Source organism: Rhinoraja longicauda, chromosome 7 (genome assembly GCF_053455715.1).
Source record: "Rhinoraja longicauda isolate Sanriku21f chromosome 7, sRhiLon1.1, whole genome shotgun sequence".
NCBI lineage: Eukaryota > Metazoa > Chordata > Chondrichthyes > Rajiformes > Arhynchobatidae > Rhinoraja > Rhinoraja longicauda.
Genome location: NC_135959.1, coordinates 41,208,462 through 41,225,829, shown reverse-complemented (window position 1 = coordinate 41,225,829; position 17,368 = coordinate 41,208,462). Strand labels below are relative to the sequence as shown.

The 17,368-nt window shown below is 42.8% G+C and overlaps 1 protein-coding gene across 1 annotated transcript in view; it reads right to left on the bottom strand.

Annotated features, from left to right (window-relative positions):
• LOC144595185 (stAR-related lipid transfer protein 13-like) overlaps nucleotides 1–17,368 on the bottom strand; it is a 277,512-nt gene that overhangs the window by 28,830 nt on the left and 231,314 nt on the right. The window contains 2 exon segments of the mRNA XM_078402346.1: nucleotides 5,870–5,951; nucleotides 9,795–9,866. Coding sequence (XP_078258472.1) covers nucleotides 5,870–5,951; nucleotides 9,795–9,866 — 154 coding nt within the window.

The following is a 17,368-nucleotide window of genomic DNA, read 5'->3' as shown; positions in this document are numbered from 1 at the left end:
CCAGTGGTTTGCCCTTTTTCTGGAGCTTTGTGGTTACATGACTGTAATTGGTCAGGAACAGCCATTAACCAAACAAAGACACAAAGTGCTGGAGTAACTCAGCGAGTCACGCAGTATCTCTGGAGAAAAAGAGTAGGTCCAGGAGATGGCCAACGTTAGCTCTGTGAAGTTGAGGAGCTCGTGCCCGAGAAAAGTTGCTGTGCAGCAGAGAGGCCAAAAAGATTAACAAAACACAATAAAGTATGGTACTAGAACTAAGTGAGTACACTACTGAGCGAAACACAAAGTGCTGGAGCAACTCAGGCAGCATCTGTGGAGGGAATGGACTGACGGCATTTTGGATCAGATCTCTTCTTCAGACTGATGTAGGGGAGGGGGTGGGACAAAGCCTAGCAAGTGATAGGTGGACACAAAATGCTGGAGTAACCCAGTGGGTCAGGCAGGGTGCAGCAAGAGATGGTGTGGCAGAAATCTCATCAGAAAGAGGAGAACTTCAAAGTAGGCATACCTTGAGGAGATTTTGCAGACAAATTGGGTAGGAAGAAACTGCAGATGCTTGTTTACTCTGAAGATAGACACAAAATGCTGGAGTAACTCAGTGGGTCAGGCAGCATCTCTGGAGCAAAGGAATAGGTGACGTTTCGGGTCGACGCCCTTCTTCAGACTGAGAGTGGGAAACTATAGGTAATCACAGAGGGCAATAGGTTGATACAGGTTTGTTTGGCAGATGGGTCGCGTATGTGACAAAGGCTAGAGGTGAAAAGGAGACAAAAGGGTTTCAGATAGGGAGAGAAAAGGAGTGAAATGTAAAAGGGGGGGGGGAAATATGGGACTCAGGGATGGGAGAAGTGTGCAGGGGAGGGGAAAGGAGCGGGGTGACTTGGTTGGGTGGGGAATGGTGGGAGAAATGTGTGCATGTCAGGGTGGGAATACTTAATTGGATAGGACGTCTTCCCTCTCAGTCTCTTAGAAGGCCTTTAGCTAGCATACGATGAGGAATACTCTTGAGTACATATCAAATTTCAAATCTGCTGAGAAATAGAGGGGCAGATTTTGTTTCAGTGGGCATATTATAACATACTTCAGATCTGTCTTCACAAAGGAAGACACAAACAATCTCCCAGATGTATTAGAGGTCAGAGGATCTAGGGGGGTAGAGGAACTGAAAGAAATTTGCATTAGGCGAGAAATAATATTGGGTAGACTAATGGGACTGAAGGATGATAAATCCCCTGGGCCTGATGGTCTGCATCCCAGGGTCCTCAGGGAGGTGGCTCTAGAAATAGTAGATGCATTGGTGATCATTTTCTAATGTTCAATGGATTCAGGATCAGTTCCTGTGGATTGGAGGATAGCTAATGTATCCTGACATCGGTGGTGGGAAAGATGCTGGAGTCAATTATTAATGAGGTAATAACGGTGCATTTGGATAGCAGTAAAAGGATAAGTCCAAGTCAGCATGGATTTATGAAAGGGAAATCATGCTTGACTAATCTTCTGGAATTTTTTGAGGATGTGACAAGTAAAATGGATAAAGGGGAGTCAGTGGATGTAGTGTATCTAGACTTTCAGAACGCCTTTGATAAGACCCCACACGGGAGATTGGTGCGTAAAATTAGAGCACATGGTATTGGGGGTAGGGTGTTGACATGGATAGAAAATTGGTTGGCAGACAGGAAGCAAAGAGTAGGAGTAAACGGGTCCTTTTCAGAATGGCAGGCAGTGGCGAGTGGAGTGCTGCAAGGCTCGGTGTTGGGGCCTCAACTGTTTACCACATATATTAATGATTTGGAAGAGGGAATTAGAAGCAACACTAGCAAGTTTGTGGATGACACAAAGCTGGGTGGCAGTGTGAATTGTGAAGAGGATGTTAAGAGGTTGCAGGGTGACCTGGATAGGTTGAGTGAGTGGGCAGATGCGTGGCAAATGCAGTATAATATAGGTAAATGTGAGGTTATCCACTTTGGCGGCAAAAACAAGGAGGCAGATTATTATCTCAATAGTGTTAGGTTAGGTAAGGGGGAGGTGCAGCGAGTCCTGGGTGTCCTTGTACACCAGTCATTGAAAGTTGGTGTGCAGATACAGCAGGCAGTGAAGAAAGTTGGCCTTCATAATGAGAGGATTTCAGTATAGGAGTAAACAGGTTCTTCTGCAGTTGTATAGGGCCCTGGTAAGACCACATCTGGAGTATTGTGTACAGTTTTGGTCTCCTAATTTGAGGAAGGACATCCTTGTAATTGAGACAGTGCAGCGTAGGTTCACGAGATTGATCACTGGGATGGCGGGACTGTCATATGAGGAAAGATTGAAAAGACTAGGCTTGTATTCACTGGAGTTTAGAAGGATGAGAGGGGATCTTATAGAAACATATTAAATTATAAAAGGACTGGACAAGCTAGATGCAAGAAAAATGTTCCCAATGTTGGGCGAGTTCAGAACCAGGGGCCACAGTCTTAGAATAAAGGGAGGCGATTTAAAACTGAGGTGAGAAGGAACTTTTTCACCCAGAGAGTTATGAATTTGTGGAATTCTCTGCCACAGAGGGCAGTGGAAGCCAAATCACTGGATGGATTTAAGAGAGAGGTAGATAGAGCTCTAGGGGCTAGTGGAATCAAGGGATATGGGGAGAAGGCAGGCACGGGTTATTAATTATGGACGATCAGCCATGATCACAATGAATGGCGGTGCTGGCTCGAAGGGCTGACTGGCCTCCTCCTGCACCTATTTTCTATGCTTCTATGTTTCTACGTTTAACATACAACATGAGCCAGAACTGAAAACATGATTAGTTTGAGAAAACAAGACACTAAGGTCACAGTAACGCTGAAAGGGCACATAGAACACAGAACAATATAGCACAAGAACAGGCCCTTTGGTCTACAATGACCAAGCTGAACATGTGCCAAGATAAACTAATCTCATCTGCCTGCACGTGATTCATATCCCTCCATTCCCTGCATATCCATGTGCCTGTCTGTAAGCCTCATAAACAACAATATTGTATCTGCTTCCACCACCAACCCCAGCAGCGCGTTCCAGGCATCCACTGCCATCTGTGTAAAAGAAACTGCCCTGCACATCTCCTTTAAACTCCCTCTCACCTGAAAGCTATGCCCTGGAGTCCATGATGTTTCCACCCTCGGAAAATAGTTCTGACCATCTCCCCTATCTACGCCTCTCATAGTTTTATACAATGGAACAAACAAAGCATTTTCTTAACCAATGAGAATTAAAGACTGAAAAGAGAAAGGAACAAGAAACAAGTGTATATTACGGTTAGTAAATTCAAGGTCAAAATGGATACATACGATGTAGAGAGTGAGAAAAAGTTTTGGTTGGGAGCAAAAGAAAAGAAAATTAGAAAAAATGTTTAACTTTTAAAATTTGGCTGAGGAAATGAAGTAATTTGAAGTTAAATCAGTCTGAAGAAGGGTCTCGACCCGAAACATCACCCATTCCTTCTCTCCCGAGATGCTGCCTGACCTGCTGAGTTACTCCAGCATTTTGTGAATAAATTGATTTGTACCAGCATCTGCAGTTATTTTCTTATAATTTGGTTAATTGGCAGGAGCAATTATCTCACAAGAGGATACTGAACCTTTAATTATTAGATAACATTTTGTTGCAAGTTTAATGCACACTTAAGTTGCAAATTTAATATTTTCATGAAATGCAAAGGGAAGCAAAGGACAAGATGCCTTTTGAATAACTTTAGTGGTGCCTGGTAACAGGCCTGTTTCTTGGAGATACAAAAAAATGGCAGATGCTGGAATCATGAGCAAGTCAAAGTCGATTAACCTGTTGAGTCCCTCCAGCTCTTTGTTTTTTTTTTGCTGCAGCTTGCAGTGATTCTTAATTGACAGACTACTGGGTTCATTGGTTATTTAAAGTGTTGGCTGGAGATATTGCAGAGAAGATTTACAAGAATGTTTCCAGGACTCGAGGGCCTGAGCTATAGGGAAAAGTTGGGCAAGCTAGGACTTTATTCCTTAGAGCACAGGAGGATGAGAGATATTCTTATAGAGGTGTATAAAATCAGGGGGGGGGGGGGGGGGGGGGGAATAGATAGGGTGAATACACTGTCTATCCAGAGTAGGGGAATCAAGAACCAGAGGGCACATATTTAAGGTGACAGGGGAAAAGATTTAATAGGAACCTGAGGGGCAACTTTTTCCACACAGAGGGTGGTAGGTATATGTAACAAGCTGTCAGAGGAGGTAGTTGAGGCAGGTACTTTAACAATTAAAACACATTTGGATAGGTACACAGATAGGAAAGGTTTAGAGGGATCTGAGCCAAATACAGGCAAATGGAACCAGCTTAGATAGGGCATCTTGTTGGCATGGGTGAGTTGGGCTGAAGTGCCTGTTTCCATGCTGTATGACTCTATAAAAATCTATTTTCCTCCGTTATCAGGCATCTAAATGGTCCTTCCATACGCTAGGTTACTGTCCGAGTGATATTTACCCCATGTGGACATTGGACTTTGTCTATGGAATCGTTGTGCAAAAATGCCGGATTACTAAGATGGGGCATCTTGGTCACCATGGACGAGTTGGGCCAAAGGGCCTGCTTCTCTGCTATATGACTCTGACTCCAAGACTGAAAAATGTATTTAATTGCTCTGTCTAGAAATGGTTACTCCGGAGTGAAATTATGGAAAAAATATATATTGTGCATATCATTCAACACAGACTGGTTGGGGTTAAAGATGAGGAAGCTCATCTTACATACTTATGTTGGTGATGATGGCAGGTTAAATTGAAAAAATAATTCATTTTGCCTGTGTTGCAACACCCAATTTTGTACACTCAATAAGAAGTGTACAAAATATACATAGACATTATCTGTGCATTTGTTACAAATATAAATTCAACCCATGTTTATTAATAGCTATGGATTTCCTCCCAGTCTGTCTGTCTGCATCACACGAATGCCTGGTATCTTTGCAACAAAGATGAAATTCTATTACATGTTAATTTCTGTTACAAAGATGAAATTCTATCCGTTAATTTGGATTTTCAGGTTAATACTTCCAAAATATTGCATCCCCTTTTTCTACGCAGAATTTTCTGAACAAGAACATGTGAAGCCAGAAAGTGTAGCACGAGTAATCACCTCAATACAATTTGCAATTCTTTTATTTGCAGGACAAAGCAGATAAGGCAGAATGTATCCTGCACCTCCAGTTGTCATGTCAACAGCTGCTGATAAAGCAATTATATCAGGTTCAATGTATGAAGTAAAATGCAGGGAGATAGCGATTTGAGGGTTAAATTATTATTTTATATTTCTCCAGGATACAAAGTTCAGGATCTGCAATATAAAGAGGTTAATGGGGGGAGGGGATGTCAGAGCCTGACTTCTACAATGCAGAGTGACACCCACACAGCTATAACAAGCAAAGATCCCATCTTCTCACAGAAGAATGACGTTGATCACAGTGCCCTCATCATTTCCAAAGATAATGACATATCTGTATTGTTCAGATATATTCTACCACAACAGAAATCGATTGTATATGGCCCTTTGTCCACAATGTACCGGCTCTACATGGTAACAGTCCGAGCATTGTTTGTTATATGAATTCTCAACAGAGGCACAAAATACACTGCTGAAAGCAGTAGAGTTGCAGTATAGCATGCTATAAAAGATATTCCCTGTTCATGGAGAATGTGATTCGTATGTTGACATAATATATCCAGGGTATGGTTTTGTGGATAATAGTTTGCTGCCACCATCTTTTCATAAAATCAATATTGGGTTAACAGAATCTGAAATGGTGAAGGCAACATTGCAATTTGATCCAAACTGAGGAACTCCTATTTCATTTACAGTTAAACTGAATAAATGGTGTTTCATTCCTTACCTACAAAGTGGTTCTATGAAATCTTTGTCAAGAAAATCGTGATCTTTCTTCACGGAAGCTATGTCAATTGGGAATTGGGAATCTGCAATAAACCAAAACATCTTGATCATTTATCAGAACTACATTGCGACAAGGGGACTTAACACAAAAAGCTTGGTTAATAAACTGCGTGATTTTTACATATAGTTTTCAAAAGTTGACAGGGTTGGGGAAAGAGCAAGAAATTGGGACTGGCTGGATTGCTCTTAAAACATGTAACATAGAACAGTACAGCATAGGAACAGGCCCTTGGGCCCACATTGTCTATGCCAAACATGATGCCAAGACCAACTCTTACCTGCCTGCATATGATCCATATCCCTCCATTCCCTGAATATCCATGTGCCTATCCAAAAGTCCCTAAGTGCCACTGTTGTAATTGCCTCAACCACCACATCTGACAGCATGTTGCAGGCACCCACCAACCTCTGTAAAAAAAACATGCCCTGCACATTTAAAAAAAAAACTTATCCCTCTCACCTTAAAGCCATGCCTTCTAATCTTTGAGATTTCCACCCTAGATAAAAATTATGACTGTCCATCCTATCTATACCTCTCACAATTTTACATACTTCTATCAGGACTCCCCTCAACCTCTGCAATTGTAGAGGAAACAATCGAAGTCTGTCCAATCTCTCCCTGAAGGGAATGCCCTCTAACCCAGGCATTATTCTAGTAACTCTTAATAGAACTAGTATGGACTGAACCACTTCCATTGGAAGTTCAGGGAACACACAAGTACAACCTATTGCAAAACATGACCTGAGACACTACAAGCAGCTCATTTACAAGGAGAAATGTTGCAATATGACCTTTGTTAAAATAAAATTCCAGCAAGTTTGACTTTTATTTCACAATAGTTAGATTTTTGAAGAGTTGCAATTGATCTGGGAATTGTGGTTATAGTGTTTCACTTCATCCTGCTAAGATTTAGTATGCTGAGAGATACTAGTACCTAAAACCAAATATCAATATAAAAAATCATTCAATCATGGGCGGCACAGCGGTAGAGTTACTGCCTTACAGTGCCAGAGATTGGGTTTGATCCTGACTATGGATGCTGTCTGTACGGAGTTTGTACGTTCTCCCTGTGACTGTGTAGGTTTTCTCCGGGCGATCCGATTTCTTCCTACACTCCAAAGATGTGTAGCTTTGTAAGTTAATTGGCTTCTGTAAATTGTAAATTGTCCCTAGTGTGTACAATAGTGCTAGTGTATGTATTTAATGCTGGTCGGCATGGACTCAGTGGCTTGTTTCTACGCTATGTATCAAAAGTTTAAAAGTCAATGTAAAAAGGAGACAAATTGCTGAAGTAACTCAGCAGGTCAGGCAGCAGCTCTGGAGGAAAAGGTAGGTGATGTTTCGGGTTGGAACCCTTCTTTCAGTCTGAAGGGCCTGTTTCTACTTCTGATTGAAACATCGCTGGACGTCACCCATCCTTTTTCTCCAGAGATGCTGCCTGACCTGCTGAGTTACTCAAACACTTTGTGTCTATCGTTGGTATAAACCAGCACCTGTAGTTCTTTGTTTCTACACATGGATAGGTGATTTTTGGCCTTAGTTTTAGTTTAGTTTATTTCATTTCATTATCACTGAGGTATTTTGTTGCGTGCTACACAGTCAAAGGAAAGACTATACATGATTACAATCAAGCCGTCCACGGCGTTCTTCTTTACACTGACTTTAGGGAGGGCGCGGCTTGGTGGGAGGGGGGAGAAGAAAGCTGGAAAAGAGAGAAGCAGTAACTGCATGGCAGATAATAGCTCGACATGGGTGAGGGAGGGGGATTTTGATAGTCAGCTGTTGGGACAAAGGCCAAAGATAAGAAAGGAAGGTTTGTGAGACAGGTTTGAAAAGTTGCAGATTATAAAGCCAGAGGGAGGAACTTGGCAGGAAGGGGAGAGGGGCGAGTGGTGGGGGGAAATAGGTGAGAGTCCAGGTGGGGTACAGGAGAGGGGAGGTGGGAGGGGGGAGGGAAAAGAGAATAGAAATAATTAGCTTCCATGTGATCCCGAGGGTCTTAGTTGAATGGAAAGAAGACCTGGTAGAAATACATTAAAATATGAGAGGCATAGATAAGGTAAACAGTCAGAATCTTTTACACCAGGGGTGAAATTACAAACACGAGCAGAAATAGCTTTAAGGTGAGAGGAGCAACGTTTAGAGGAATTATACGGGACAGGTTTTTCTTTCAGAGTGGTGGGTGCCTGAAATGCACTGCCAGGGGTGGTGGTGGAAGCAAGAATAATAATGGGGTATTTAAGAAGGTTCTTAGATAGGCACATGTATATGCAGGGAATGAATGGGCATGGATCACATGCAGGCAGCGGGGATTAATTTAACCTGGCATCATGTTTGGCATGGACTCGGGGGCCGAAGGGGGTGTTGCACTCTTATATGTTTTTAGTGTTAAAAGAGATTGGATTATTTTTTCCTTTTTAATTGTCTGGATAACCTTTTAAAATCATTGACAATGCATTCACAGAATGCAAAATTGGAATACACTTTGTAAAGATATCCACATCAGTATTCATTATTATCGGTCTAGTTTTACGGATGCAGATTAGATGGTTCAATTGGTTGTTTGTCAAACGACAATGGCCTAATAGAGGTCTGTGAATTGCTGTTACACTGACAGACTTGTTAGTCTCCCAGCATTGTGTCACTGAGTTGGCTTCTGGCAATCATCCAGCCACCAATCTTGTTGACCTAAACAAATTGGATGGAACAGAAATCAGATTTCACACTGCAAACACTTGGTTCTGACTCCGTGAATCCAAGTGCAACTGGTCGGACTTTCCAAGTGACTACGTGCAAACTAGGGCATGGCACAATGATTGAAGTGATAAAAGTGTGAGACAAATGGATAGGCAGAGAGAGAAATTAAAAATGTATGCCAATAAGCTGGAAAAAACCTTGCTCATTATATACTCAGAAGTGCTTTTGCGTCTTTGACAGGTCACAGTCAGAACTTTCCGGTCACTCCATTCCGAGACAGTGATCTCATCGACGATGTCCATCTTCACACATTTTATTATTTATTATCTAGGTGTATTGCATTTATTGGCCAGTTATGCTCAACAGCATAGGGCAGCACAGTGGCCCAGCGGTAGAGCTGTGGCCTTAAAGCGCCAGAGTCCGGGTTTGATCCTGACTATTGGTGTCGTCTGTACGGAGTTTGTACATTCTCCCTGTGACCACGTGGGTTTTCTCCGGTTCCCTCCCACATGCCAAAGGCAAACAGGTTTGTATGTTAATTGGCAAAATCGCTAATTTTCCCTAGTGTGTAGGATAATGTTAGTGTATGTGGTGATCGCTGGTTGGCGTGGACTCAGCGAACCGAAGGACCTGTTTTCACGCTGTATCTCTAAAGTCTAATAAAAGCCAGCATTAAATCTTGCACTGATAAATATTGCATTCATGATAAAGTCCCAACCAAACTTTGTCTTGAGTTCTTCATCCATCCCTACCCCCCCCCCCCCCCCCCCTTGAAGGGCAATAAATATACTCAGGATTTTAATGCTTTACTATCATGAACAAACTATACATCGCCCAGTTTTCACATATTTACTGAGTTTACATAGAACAGTACAACACCTTCAGCCCACACTGCCTGCGCTGAACTAGATGCCAAAAGTCAGATCTGATGAAGGGTCCCAACCCAAAACGTCACCTATCCATGTCCTCCAGAGATGCTGCCTGACCCACTGAGTTCCTCCAGCACTTTGTTTTCTATGCAAGATTCCAGCATCTGGTAGTTCCTCGCATCTTAATGAATTAGCAAGGATTTGTTGCAGGGATTGAGAGATGTTTTCTCCCTACTAGCGCTGGTTCATCCAATTTTCGATACGTTTTGCACGTCAAGGGTCACAAAACCCAAACTTACCTTCATACAGTTGTGCATACTGAGGGAATCCTGCAGCTCGCAGCCAGTCACACGCTTCTGTAGCATCTATCTCTGGAGAGAGAAGAAAGGCACATTAAAATCCGCTCAGCATTCAGCCCAAGTATTGTACTCAATTGTACCTTTAGGTTTAGTTTTATTATTGTCATGTGTACAGAGGTACAGTGAAAAGTTTCATTCTGCATGCTATCCAAACCGATCAGATAATACTAAGCATAAATACAATCCAGTCAAACTCAAGTACAACACATAGAGCAAAATCAAAGATACAAGGCGTAGAATACAGTTTTCTGCATTATAGCACACCAGTTCCATTGACAAAATCCTATGTCCACAATGGGGTAGAGGTGAATCAGACAGTACCTTAGCTAATGGAAGGACTGTTCAGAAGCCTGATAACTGAGGGGAAGAAGCTTTCCCTGAGTCTGGTAGTACAACACTTTCAAGGTTCTGAATCTTCGGCCCAACAGGAGCAGGGAGAAGAAGGAATGACCGGAGTGGGACGTCTTTGATTATGTTGGCTGCTTTTCCGAGGCAGCATGAAATGTAGATGGAGTGAATGGTGGCGAGTCTGGTCTGTGTAATGGATTGGGCTACATAAACTCCTCTCTACAATTGTTGCAGCCTGGGCAAAGCTATTTCCAAACCTAGCTATGATGCAACCTGACAGCATGCTTTCTACGGTTAATCGGTAGAAGTATGTAGAAATCACTGAAGACTTGGATTTCCTCCGTTTCCTCAGGAAGTGTTGGTGTTGGTGTATTGTTTGGCTGCAGTTTCAATGTAGTTGGTCCATGGCAGGTTGTTGGTAATATTTATGTCAAGGAACTTGAAGCTCTGATTCAGTACCATTGATGCTGATTATGGCATGCACTTGGTACATGCCCCATCAGTGGATGAGCTACCCAACGTGAATGAAGTTTTGTGACAAGAACTCTTCAGTGGTTTGGCTGGCAGAAAGTATGCATATAAATTTATGAAAAGGTGAACAGGAGATGATGCAAAGATGCCAATTTCTTTTTTCTTGTTTCAACATACCAGGCTTTCATGAACTCAGAAAGAACTCTATTTTGTAGTACAACACACGGAAAAGAAACAAATGGTTAATAACATTGTTATACAGATGAAAGCTCAAAAGCATCCCCAAATAGTGCACTGCATGCAGACTGCTGGCTCCCAACAGCTTGGGATTCAAAATTGGGCCGCAAAGGATTGAAACCGGGCAGTGAGGTGGTACAAACTTTTCAGAGAAAATTATGGAATATTACAATGGTTGTTGAAAAGGTTGAATGTGCAATCATAACTTCATAAGTTATAGGAGCAGAATTAGGCCATTCAGCCCATCAAATCTACTCCATCATTGAATCATGGCTGATTTAACTTTCCCGCTCAATCCCTTTCACCTGCCTTCTCCCCATAACCCCTAACACACATACTACTAAAGACTCTGTCAGTCTCTGCCTTAAAAATACCCATTGATTTAGCGTCCACTGGCATCCGTGGCAATGAATTCCACAGATTCACCACGCGCTGACTAAAGAAATTCCTCCTCATCTCCTTCCTAAAGGAACATCCTTTAATTCTGAGGCTACAACCTCTAGTCCTAGACTCTCCCAGTAGTGGAAACACCCTCCTCACATCCACATTGTCCAGGCCTTTCACTATTCAGTAAGTTTCATTGAGGTCCCCCTTGCAGTTGTGCACGTTTCAGCATGCTAGGTGGTAGGAGCATTCACTATTGTCACAACATTCATTGCCAATCTTTTATAACACACTTTAATTTTGTTTTTAACGAGTTAAATTTGATTTTTATTTAATGCTTTAATTTTATGATTTAGAAAATGCAAAGCCAAAGTAAAATGTTTTGAAAACTCCAATTATTTTGACAGAATTATCATTTCATTTATCGTGTTCTCTTCAGATATGGGCTGCAAGGTCAAATGCTTGATCAATTTTGATGAAGTTTGGGAGCCACCGATTTAGATAGTGGGCACAATTGACCCCACTCCTTTCAGTGTCGGTACTACTTACAACAGGCTCTTGCTTGAGATCGATAACAGCTAATGTAGTGAGCACAGTTTCAACTGCTGTGTAGTGTCTCCTGAGGGAAATACTGACAATTTGTCTCATGTCTGACCATCTGTTGGTTATAAATGCATTAAAATGACTGCACTTTAAAATTAAATTATTGCCATCGATGCATTTCTTGGATTTTGCAAAGAGCTGGGCTTCAATTTTAGTCGTACAGCACAGAAACAGGCCCTTTGGTCCACCTCGTACATGCCGTCCAAGATGCTCTGGAGGAAACCTATGTGTACATAGGGAGAATGTACAAACTCCGGACAGCCAGCACCAGTAGTCAGGATTGAATCAGGGTCTCTGGTGCTGTAAGGCAGCAACTCCACTGCTGTGCCACTGTGCTGCCACTCAGGAATAAAGATCTGTCTACCCTATCTATAACTCTCATAAATTTATATACTTCTGTCAGGTCTCTCCTCAACCTCTGACGTTACAGAGAACACAAAGCAAGACTGTCCAACTTCTCCTTATCCAGGCAGTATTCTGGTAAACCTCCTCTGCACCCTATCCAGAGCAGCCACATCCTTCAGGCAATGGGGTGACCACGACTGCAGACTATCAAGTTATGAGAAACCACAGTTCTGACAGTGAAGCTGGAGTTAGGAACTATAATCTGTGCTCTGCTAAATGCCATGGGTTATATGACCTCTCCAACCTGCCCTGACATTTCTTATAAAAGCCTGCCTTCCACAGCACCAGGTATGCAAAATGGCCTAGACAATGATCTCATCAATGGTGTCTACCCACATACAGTTTAATTAATCATACTTCTATCCTAAGGGGGAAAATAAACTGTCAAGTACCACCTCGTTGAAAGATTTCCAGTAGCTGGCAACATGCAAACAAATCCAAAACTATTTCTGGATTTTAATTGGTCTGAAAATATTAATTAGATCAACAAGGACTGTCAACAACATCCATCTCGTAGCGACTTGACAAGAGTTTCCTCAGTAAGCAAATCTTTAACCTGCATCCTGCAACTTTCATCAACTTTTCAACAAAAAAAAATCACTCATTGTATTAGGAAGATTATTTCAAAAGCTGGAAGGGAAACTTTGTACATGCTGTTTCTGTGCCTATCTAAAAGTCTCTTAAACGCTACTATCGTATCTGTCTCCACCATCCCTGACAGTGACGTAGGCACCCACCACCTTCTGTGTAAAAACATATCCCCTCTCACCTTAAAGCTATGCTCTCTAGAGTTGGACATTTATGCCCTGGAGAAAAAGATTCTGACGGTCCACCCTATCTACGCCTCTCATAATTTTATATACTTCTATCAGGTCTCCCCTCAACCTCTGATGCTTCAGAGAAAAACAACCCAAGTCTGTCCATCCTCTCCTTGTAGATAATATCCTCTAATCCAGGCACCAACTGAAAGAGCAGCCTGCAATGGCTGTCCGTGAGGCAATGGTGAGGCTGGCGACTGAGGGACTTGTGCTGGTGGGTGATAGTGCTCATGTCAGGGAAGACAGTTTCCTGACCTTTCACCACCACCACCCAGAGGAGCTCGGAGACCATGGTGACCACTCAGGCTAATTGCATTGGTCACAAAGCCTGAGATTCCAGGCCCCACTTGTCCGGTGCCTGCTGAGTCATGGAGTCACACAGCACAGAAATAGGCCCTTCGGCCCAACTCATCATGCCGACCAAGATGCCCCATCTAAGCTAGTGTCATTTACCTGCATTTGGCCATATCCTTCTAAACCTTCCTCATGTACCTGTCAAAAGTCTTTTAAATGCTGTTATAAGTCATGAATATTTAATTGTCATATGTACCAGAAACAGAACAATGAAATTCTTACTTGCAGCATAACAGGTCTGTAAACAAAGAACTGCAAAGAACTATCTTTGGTTTATTCCAAGATAGACACAAAGTACTGGAGTACCTCAGCGGGTCTGAAGAACGGTCCCGACCCGAAACGTCACGCATTCTTTTCCTCAAGAGATGCTGCGTGACCCGCTGAGTTGCTCCAGTACTTTGTGTCTATCGTGGGAGGAAGGGCTTGTTTCCAGGGTGTATCTTTTCATCAGATTCAATCAAATTATTTGATAATCTTGCCAAAGCCAATTTATTTTTACACTACATAACGCAGAAGATCGAAAACAAGTTACCGAGGCAATCTAAGACAGAGAACTGGTCGAATGATAACATCATTAAATTATGCCAAAAATAAATAGGATAGATTTTAAATTTACAAATATAATTCACAGTAAGTACTTCACAACACTAAAACAAAAGTGATTAGTGCTTGCCTGCTAAATAAAGAGCCATTTTAAAATCATCTGAAATTCCAAATGGATAAATATTCACTCACAGTCATTTTAGAACATACCACATAGCTGCACATCCGTATACCACTGACAGCTGCTCATGCAGACAGACACCACCTCTGGGTTAAACGTACAGGTAAGGACCCATATAATCAGGCATTTGTTGAAAGGGAACTTTTCAGAGACAGGGTTGTTGCCTTTTGTGGGAACGGGAATGATTGAAAGACAGAATGAACGTATTCAGAATAAGCTCATTCCGTTCCAAAACCTATCTGCCTACTGCATTTAGGAATGCTGGATCCCACTCTATGAAGGCAGGAAGATCAAGTACTGTATTTTGACACCGACAAACTTCAGTATGTCAGCACTTCTGCAGTAATGCACGAGGGATGGTATGAGGGTGCGTTCCTGGCCCCCCACCTTGCTGTCCTCAACATGTGTCTGCGGCCTGCCCTTACATGGCTGAGCCTGAAGAAACTAGTATTGCCCCAAGGAGATGCAGTGAGGAGTTGGTGCTGGAGTGAATATGGAGCAAAAGCAACCGACAAAATTGTACTGTTGCTCTACATGGCATTTGTTAACGGCACAAACTTCCATGGCGGTAGAGTTATACAGCATGAAACAAGCTCTTTGGCCAAGATCAATGACTTTAGATAAGAGAAACAGTGCTGGAACAGGCCCTTCGGCCCACCGAGTCCGCACCAACCAGTGGTCCCCGCACATAACACAATCCTACACACACTAGGGGACAATTACACTTATACCAAGCCAATTTACCTACATACCTGTACGTCTTTGGAATGTGGGAGAAACCAAAGATTTCAGGGAAAATCCACGCAGGTCACGAGGAGAACGTACAAACTCTGTACAGACAGCAAACATAGGCGGGATCGAACGCGGGTCACCAGTGCTGCAAGCACTGTAAGGCAGCAACTCTACCTCTGCACCACTGTGCCGCCCGAATTTACTGAAGCCAATTAACCTGGAAACCTGTACGTCTTTGGAGTGTAGGTAGAAACCGAAGCACCCAGAGAAAACCCACGCAGTCACAGGGGGAATTTACAAACTCTGTACAGACAACACCCGCAGTCAGGATTGAACCTGGTCTCGCAGTAAGGCAGCAACTCTACCGCTGAGCCACTGTGCCGCCCCACGATTCAATGATTTTTGATTATCACGTGTACCAAGTACAGTGAAATTCTTTCTTTGCACACAGATCAGTAACATTATTGCCAGACATGAGTACAATCCCTGGTTAAGTACAGAATGCATAGAAACAACGCCACTGAGTCCATATGCAAGAGACGGCATGTCTTGGCGCTATTTTTAAAGTCCCATCTTAGTCAGCCCATTTGCCCTTTAAAACATTGCTATATGTGTACATCGACTTTTAAATACCATCTCAACTACTTCTCTGGCAGCTCGTTCCATATACCCACCAACCTCTGTGTGAAAAGGTTGGCCCTAGGTTTCCTATTAATCTTGCCCCCTTTCACCTTAAACCTATGAACTCAGGTTCTTGATTCCCCTACTCTGGGTAAAAGACTGTGCATTCACCTTATCTATTCCCCTCATGATTTTGTACACTTCTATAAGATCATCCCTCAGCTCCCTGCGCTCCAAGGAATAAAGCCCAGCCTGCCCAACCTCTCCCTGTAGCTCAGGCCCTCGAGTCCTGGCAATATCCACAAAAATCGTCTTGCACTCTTTCAGCTGAAATGGCAGGGTGACCAAAATTAAACAAAATACCTCAAATGCAACCCCACCAATGTCTTGTACAATTGTAACATAACATCCAACTTCAATGTGTAGAAAAGAACTGCAGATGCTGGTTTATACCAAAGAGAGACACAAAGTACTGGAGTAACTCAGCGGGTCAGGCAGCATCTCTGGAGAAAAAGGATTGGTGACGTTTCAGGTCAGGACCCTTCCTCACACTGGTGACGTTTCAGGTTGGAACCCTTCTTCAGACTCAAAGAAGGGTTCTGACCCGAAATATCACCCATCCTTTTTCTCCAGAGATGTTGCCTGGTCCGTTGAGCTACTCCAGCACTTTGTGTCTATCCAAACATCTTTGCTCAATTCCATGAATGATGAAGGCCAATGTGCCAAAAGCCCTGTTCACCACCCTGAGGCACAGGGGTCAAGAAAGAAACAACATGAAAACAGCCTTCTACCATCAGCCTCTGTTTCCTTCCTCAAGCAATTCTGTATCCACAGCCAACTCTCCTTGAATTCCATGCGATCTGACCTTCCAGAGCAGCCTGCTATGCCACATCCTTATCAAAGCCCGTGCTGAAATCCAAAAAGGCAATGTCCTACGGCTCATCAACCTTCTTGGCTACTTCTCAAAAAAACTCACTCAAATTGCACACCTAAAAACCATGCTGACTATCCCTAATTGACCCACGTTCCCACATCCAGGATATCTTACCCCTCCTAAATCCTCTCCAGTAACACCTACTGTAGATGTTAGGCCCACTGTCCATAGTCCCAAGTGTTTCTTTGCACCCTCCAGTCTTCCAGCATCTCACCCATGTTGAAGGAATATTCATACTTTCGGCCAGGGTTCTTGCAATTTGTTCTCTAGCTTCCCACGTTGTCCTTGGATATATACCTGATCAAGACTGGGAGAATTATTTACCTCGACATTTTATGACATCCAGCACCTCCTCTACTGTAATGTGGACGATATTGCCCGAAGAAACGTTCCTGAACTCACTTGACAAATTCCACCCAGTGTAATCCCTTGGTGCTATGGCAGTCCCAATCTATATTAGAAGTGTTAAAATCGCCCATGATGGCAACTCTATTATTTTTTGCAACTGTCTACAATCTCCCAGCATATTTGGTCTTCTAATTCCAGTTTTCTCTTTGAGAGCTATAGTACAATCCCTACAAGGTGATTATCCCCTTTTTATTTCTCAGCTCTACCCATATACCTCACTGGACAAATCCCTTCGTAATGTTATCTTGAACTACTGCCGTAATGTTCATCAATAAGGCAACTCCCCCTCCCCTATACTTCCACCTGTATCCAATCTCACAACTCTAAAGTCACATTGTACTCTGTGCCTACATACTTAAACACTAATACAAAGCCAGCATGGGGGGCTTTTATAACAGGTAAAACAGGTATAACAGAGCTTTATTTGTCGTTCGGTACCGAAGTACCGAACGAAACTACATAGCAGTCATAGAAA